Source organism: Eretmochelys imbricata, chromosome 2 (genome assembly GCF_965152235.1).
Source record: "Eretmochelys imbricata isolate rEreImb1 chromosome 2, rEreImb1.hap1, whole genome shotgun sequence".
Taxonomy (NCBI): Eukaryota; Metazoa; Chordata; order Testudines; family Cheloniidae; genus Eretmochelys; species Eretmochelys imbricata.
Window position 1 is genome coordinate 253,821,259 of NC_135573.1, and position 7,100 is coordinate 253,828,358.

Here is a 7,100-nt window from a genome sequence, read left to right on the forward strand (position 1 = left end):
CAGCTTTGCTATGACTATAAGTTTGATTTTGAAGATGACCAGCACAAGATCCCATGTCACTGTGGAGCTGTAAACTGCCGAAAATGGATGAACTAGAATGCATTCCTTGCTGTCTTTGAGGGTTGCTTGTCCCTAAGAAGAAGTGACTTACATTTTGATTTTGTCGACAGAAAATTCTTACCTTCCTGGGGAGGGGAGGAAATAAAATCACTTCTGGGAGTTTCAATTTCTATTCAAGTGTAAAACAAGCACCAGAAGCAAGTCGGCAAAATCTGAAGCTGTCTAACTTCCCAGATGCCTGGAGGTTAAACTGAATTACAGAATGGTCCAGCACTTTTGTTTTTTGAGCTCACTACGGAGAAACTGTTTAATTTGGGCAAAGAACCGATGGCTGACCTGCTGGAGGGCAGGTGGGCATATATGAATGTAAGACTGAAATCACCAGCGAAAGGGAGAAGTCCAAAGTGCTGGCCACAGCCTTATTTGATAAAGGGGCAGGCCCTCTAATTAAAGAAAATTTTTAAATAAAAGTAGACACCACTGAACAAGGAATGTACTGAAACGACTTCCTTAGGGATAGAGCTAAGGGAAAAATAACTTGCACTAAAATACATTTAAAATACTTGATTCCATGAGTCAGTTTATTGTAGTTTTTGATTTCTGTAAAATAAGAGAAACTTTTTGTATTTATTATTGAATAAGTGAATGAAGCTATTTTTAAAAAAAAAAAAGTTAGAAGAAAGCCAAGCTGCTGCTGTTACCCGCAGAACTAACAAACCCTGTTACTTTGTACAAAAGTGTAAATATTTTGAGAAAAAAATACAGTATAAAAAAATAGTTATTGACCAAATGCTACCAGACTCTGCAGCAGTTCGGGTGCTTATTATAAAATGTCAATAGGGATGTTACAATATGATCTCATATGTTACTAACCATGCCATTACAATTATTATGGAATAACCAAAATCTCAATTTAAAGAGAGGATTTTTTTTTAAATGTTTAAAGCTGGCTCAACTGTGGTCTATTAGTCTTTTTTTTTTTTTTAAGTAATCTTTAAGCCTGGTAGAAGGCATGTATATTACAACTAGACTTTTATAGACGCTTGGGTAAGTTAGACTGATTTATTTTATTTGTATTATATTGTTGCATCCCTATTTCTTAAGTCAGGTTTTTTTGTGCTTACAATTTGTGATAACTGTGAATAACTGCTAAAACCACCCAAAATAGAGGCTGAACGTGGTTTTTCCTTCAGAAAAAGAAGTCACAATTAGGTGACTGTTCAGCTTACACTAAATCATGTAAACAGAATAGGATCATGTAGTGGGAGCTTAAGTCCAATATGATAGATAGCCTTCTTTAAAAGAAAAAACAAGGAAAAAAATTAGATGTAATTGTGCTTGCAGCTGCAGGACTCTGGCAATAAGGTTTTGGAAAATGTAATTTAAAAATGTGTTTGTATGGATTGTTTTTGTTTACATTTCTTTAAAAAAATAAACACTGTTTTGTGTTTGCTTGTAGAAATTTAATCAGCATTTTGAACCAGGTTAGCTTTTTATTTTGTACTTAAAATTCTGGTACTGACACTTCACAGGTTTAAATATAAAAAAAAATGAAGTTTTTTTGTGTGCACAATTAAAGTGGACTGTAAACTGTTGGTATATTCAGTAATACAGTTCTGAACTTGTAATGTATATGGCATGATGTATTTTTATCTTACAGAATAAATCAATTGTATATATTTTTCTCCTGATAAATAGCTGTATGAAATTGTTTCTTGAATATTTTTCTTCTCTTGTACAATATTCCAACATCCTACCAGTATTTGTCCTACAGTTTTTTCTGTTCTGTATAATAGTATCTAATGTTGGCAAAAAAAAAAAGAAAAAAAAAAAGAAAAAAAATTTTGAAGTATACAGAGTGTTATGGGTTTTGGAATTTGTGAAAACAGATTTAGAAGATCAGCATTTACAAATAAAAATATTTTACATCTATAAATGATGCCTCCGCATTTTCATTTTGAAGTGTCTGTTTTCTGTTTGTTCCAGTGTAACCTCATCTGTTGCTACCACTGAGCACCACCACTCTTAGCGGGCACAGATCCAGCATCCCTCTAAGCCCAGCTGCATCCTGAATTATCTATTACAAAGCCATGCACAGCATCCACAACACCCTCCAGGTCTGGGCCCTTGAAGTTAGGGGTCCTAAGCTTCAGCTCATGGGGCAAAGTATTGCCTCCACCAGAAGCAGAGTCTGCAGGAAGTGCCAAGAGAAGAGCCCGCCATCCTCCACCTAGTCCCCTACTGCCCAGCTGCTTCACATCAAGGCCTCCAGCATCTCTTCACCTTCATTTTACACAAAGAACAGGTCTCCAGGGCCCAAGATTGATTTATTAAGAAGCGGAAGCAAAAAGAATGGGGAAAAGCCTTCCAATGCACCTCGTCTTTCTCAGTGACACAATGGGGCTTCCCCCATGCACCCAGACTTACTGGACGTCAGAGAACTATTGTTCCACCCACATTGTGTCATCAGCATTTGGGGTGAGCCCGAGGCCTGGTGGGCGCATGGCAACCAATCAGCCTAGGCTTTCCACCTGGTTCTGGTGAAATGTCCGTGTTGTAGGGCCCGGGGACTTGAGCTGTAGTGCCCGCCAATTCTGCCTGCTGTCTGGACATGTGGCAGCTGCCTCTCTTCTGTTCAGCAGAACTCCAAAGTGATGCCTGGAAACTGCTGAAAAGCAGCAGAAGAGCCCCTTTCTCTTGCAGTTTCTCTCAGCACTAACGGTTTAATGCCCCACACCTCTGGAATTCGGAGGCATCCAAGAGGTGCTGTAGGCAGCTTTTACAAGAGCCTCAGGAGGCGAGGTATGCCCTGCTGCTACAAACACCAGCCCTCTCTCTCCTAGGGCATGGTGTCGAGGCAGGTGTGTAGGGCCTCAGATCCCACCCAAAACCTCAACCGTGAGAGCCTTGCCCAGGAGCATGAGGATTCCCGTGCAGATGAGAACCCCTCACAGCCTGTTCAGGAGCAGGTCTTGCAAACTCCAGAGACTCCAGGTCCCAGAAAGGTAAAATCAGTTGTCCCCTTCACAAAGCAGCATTTTGTACTGTTAATGAGCAAGCAGTGTAAAAATCAGAGTTTAAGTCCCTTTGTCCTTCCCACCTTGGTGGAGTGGTAGCTGGGACTTTTCTCCTCACAGAGTCTCTCTCACAGTGTTCCAGTTCCCTGCTCTTTCCCCAGCCTTCAGCTTAGCTGGGTGTGCAGAGAAGCTTGCCACGACTGCGAGGGTTGCTCTCAGGCCGCAGAGTAATGGGCATTGTGCCCGTCTGGCTTTCAGCCCAAGGACCTCAGGAAAGGGAGCTCCAATTTCAGGCTGTAGGGAAATGGGAATTGTTTTTATCAGGTTTTCTGCCTATTAATCTTAGCTGTGCCAGGGAAAGGGGCTCAGAGACTGATGAGTGGGAAAGGGGTTTTCTCTCCCCTCCCCACACCTCCAGATAGGCTGGCTCCACTTCAAAGCGCAAGGAGCACTTCGGGCAGTCTGGGACCAGAACAGAGGCAGACGAAGACTCCATTTCTCACACAGGTGCACATCTTGGGATTATAGGGAGGTAAGTTCAGAATGATTCAGAATGATTCCTGATTTTCTGAGTAAAGCCCGAAGTGGTACAAGGGCCCTCCTAAATTACTGACATGGGTGTAGGGTGACCAGATGTCCCACTTTGTCCCACATCCTGACCGATGTACGATCGGGACACTATTTGTCCAGATATTGTAGGGTTGCTTGCCAGGCGTCCGGTTGGTGCAGGGCTGGCAGACTCCCTATCCGGCTCCACGCAGCTTCCCGGAAGTGGCGCCAGCTCCCTCTGGGTCCTAGGTGCAGAGACCGCCTGGGGGTGGCCTCCACCCCGAGCGCCTGCTATGCAGTTCCCATTGGCCGGGAACCATGGCCAGTGGGAGCTGCGGGGGCAGCGCCTGTGGGCAAGGCAGAGTGCACAGCAGCCTGGCTATGCCTCCGCCTAGGACCCAGAGGGAGATGTCGCCACTTCCGGGCAGACGCCTGAAGTAAGCCCTGCCTGGAGCCCATACCCTCTCCTGAACCCCAGCCCTGAGCCCCCTCCAGCACCTAAACTCTCTCCCGGAGTCAGTACCCGAACCTCCTCCCACGCCCCCAGCCCCGAGACCCCCTTTGCGGCAGGAGCCAGGGCCATGCGCCCCTGGCTTGTGGCGGGAGCCGGGGCTGTGCACTCCGCAACCAACCCGCGGCTTGTGGTGGAGGCCGGAGCCGGGGCCGTGCATTCCCTGACCTGTGGCTTCCTAGGACTGTGCACCTTCCTCCCCCATGACTCCGGTGACGACTGTGAGCCTGTGGCTGCCCCTCCCCCACGTGTCCCAATATTTTATTCTTGTGATCTGTTCACCCTACCTGGGTGCTAGCCATCCAAAGCTTCGGGTGGGGGGGTGGGGAAGCAGGCATTCTTTCAGACTTCCAGGGACATCTAGCAGGCTAGTCCCACAATCAAGGTATTTGTACCAGTGCCTCTCCTTGACTGAGGGGTCCACAGACACATGCTGGTACTGCAAACACACCACCACTGATAAAATGTTATATAAAAACATAAAGGAATTTATTAAGTTTTGGGAACCTCAGGCTGGTGCAACTGTGGCTCCCCAGTGGGAGACATACAAAGGGCCTTCCTTTCAGAAGATCCCATAGTCCATATAATAGTGAGGACACGCTACACACAAATTTTAAAGTTTCAACTGTAGCCACTTAGCCCTGGTCTACACTAGGACTTTAGGTCGAATTTAGCAGCGTTAAATTGATGTAAACCTGCACCCGTCCACACGATGAAGCCCTTTATTTCGACTTAAAGGGCTCTTAAAATTGATTTCCTTACTCCACCCCTGACAAGTGGATTAGCGCTTAAATCGGCCTTGCTGGCTCCAATCTGGGGTACTGTGGACACAATTCGACGGTATTGGCCTCCGGGAGCCATCCCAGAGTGCTCCATTGTGACTGCTCTGGACAGCACTCTCAACTAAGATGCACGATTGTTTGCCGTTGCTCTGACGCAGGGAGGGGCAACTGAGGACACGGCTTACAGGGTTGGCTTCAGGGAGCTAAAATCAACAAAGGGGGTGGCTTTACATCAAGGAGTATTTCAGGCAGGACTTCACGGAGGGTTCCAATAAGAAATGGTGCACCTAAGTTATTTTTCTTATTGGAACAAGGAGGTTAGCCTGGCCTCTGATTGATACATGGCTAGATTTACCTCGCTGCACCTTCTCTGTGAGTGACTACAGTGTGACCTAGAGGAATGAGTCCCCTAGACAGGGGAGGGGGGGAAGCAAATGAGTACAAAACAAATCTGGTCTATTTCTTGTTTTGATCCACTCCATCTATCTTTTACATCTTTGGCTGGCAGCAGACAGTGCAGAAGGACTGCATGCCATCCACATCTCATGGCTGCCTGACAGAAGATGGTACAGTACGACTGCTAGCAATCCGTATCGCCTGTCTGCTCACCATAAGACGGTTCAATAGGACTGACTGCAGGACTAAAGAGAATGACCTGGTCAAGTCACTCCAAATTTAGTCCCTGCGCCCATGTCTGCCCAGGCGCTCCCGGCCGACGTGGCCAGGAGCACCTCGGACATGACGATGACAGCTACCAGTCGTACTGTACCATCTGCTGCCACAAGGCAAGGGGTTGCTGCTACTGTGTAGCAATGCCGTACCGCGTCTGCCAGCACCCAGGAGTCATAGGGTGACGGTTACCTGAGTGGGCTCCATGCTTGCCATGGTATGGCATCTGCACAGGTAACTCAGGAAAAAAGGCGCGAAACAATTGTCTGCCCTTGCTTTCACGGAGGGAGGGAGGGAACGGGGGCCTGACGATATGTACCCAGAACCACCCGCGACAATGTTTTAGCCCCATCAGGCATTGGGATCTCAACCCAGAATTCCAATGGGCAGCGGAGACTGCGGGAACTGTGGGATAGCTACCCGCAGTGCAACACTCTGGAAGTCGACGCTTGCCTCGGTACCGTGGAAGCGCTCCGCCGAGTTAATGCACTTAGAGCATTTTCTGTGGGGACACACACACTCGAATATATAAAACCGATTTCTAAAAAACTGACTTCTATAAGTTCAACCTTATTCCGTAGTGTAGACATACCCCTAGACCAAAAAATTTTCCTACACCTAATCAGGAAAACCATCTAAATAGCAAGCAAATGGCTCATTGCAGGGCGGGGAGCATACCTGGAAGGCAAATTTCCAAAAGCTCACAGAGTACACATCATTTTGGTTCACTTTGACTGTTCTGTCAGAACACAGATATAGACATGGCCACTCAGGTTCAGACCAGTGGTCTATCAAGTCTACTATCATGTCTGTGACAGTAATCAGTAACAGCTGCTTCAGAACATGGTGCAAGAAACCATGTACTGGGCAGTTATGGTACTCACAGGGAATGTTTCCCTCTATTCCCTGTTAGAGGTTTGATTATGATTGAAACATGAGCGTTTACGTCCCTTCCAAAACCAGGGAGTAACGAGTTCAAAGCTTCTCTGAGACAATGGAAATAATGTTCTGGGCAGAGAAAAATCTGTGACCTTTCAAGACAGTTTACATAAGGATGAATAACAGAGACTTGGTGGGATAACTCACATGACTGGAGTACTGTCATGGATGGATATAAACTGTTCAGGAAGGACAGGCAGGGCAGAAAAGGTGGGGGAGTTGCATTGTATGTAAGGGAGCAGTATGACTGCTCAGAGCTCAAGTATGAAACTGCAGAAAAACCTGAGTGTCTCTGAATTAAGTTTAGAAGTGTGAGCAACAAGGGTGATGTCGTGGTGGGAGCCTGCTATAGACCACCGGACCAGAGGGATGAAGTGGACGAGGCTTTCTTCCGGCAACTCATGGAAATTACTAGATCGCAGGCCCTGGTTCTCATGGGAGACTTCAATCACCCTGATATCTGCTGGGAGAGCAATATAGCGGTGCACAGACAATCCAAGAAGTTTTTGGAAAGGGTAGGGGACAATTTCCTGGTGCAAGTGCTGGAGGAACCAACTAGGGGCAGAGCTCTTC

The 7,100-nt window shown here is 46.5% G+C and overlaps 1 protein-coding gene across 7 annotated transcripts in view; it reads left to right on the forward strand.

The window, feature by feature from the left end:
* KMT2C (lysine methyltransferase 2C) overlaps positions 1 to 1,996 on the forward strand; it is a 334,572-nt gene extending 332,576 nt beyond the window's left edge. For all 7 annotated transcript variants that reach the window (XM_077808386.1, XM_077808385.1, XM_077808388.1 and 4 more), the window contains one exon: positions 4 to 1,996. In XM_077808386.1, the coding sequence (XP_077664512.1) occupies positions 4 to 96 (93 nt within the window). In that variant the 3' untranslated portion in view covers positions 97 to 1,996. The remainder of the gene's footprint in view (positions 1 to 3) is intronic.
* The last annotated feature ends 5,104 nt before the right edge of the window (positions 1,997 to 7,100 follow it).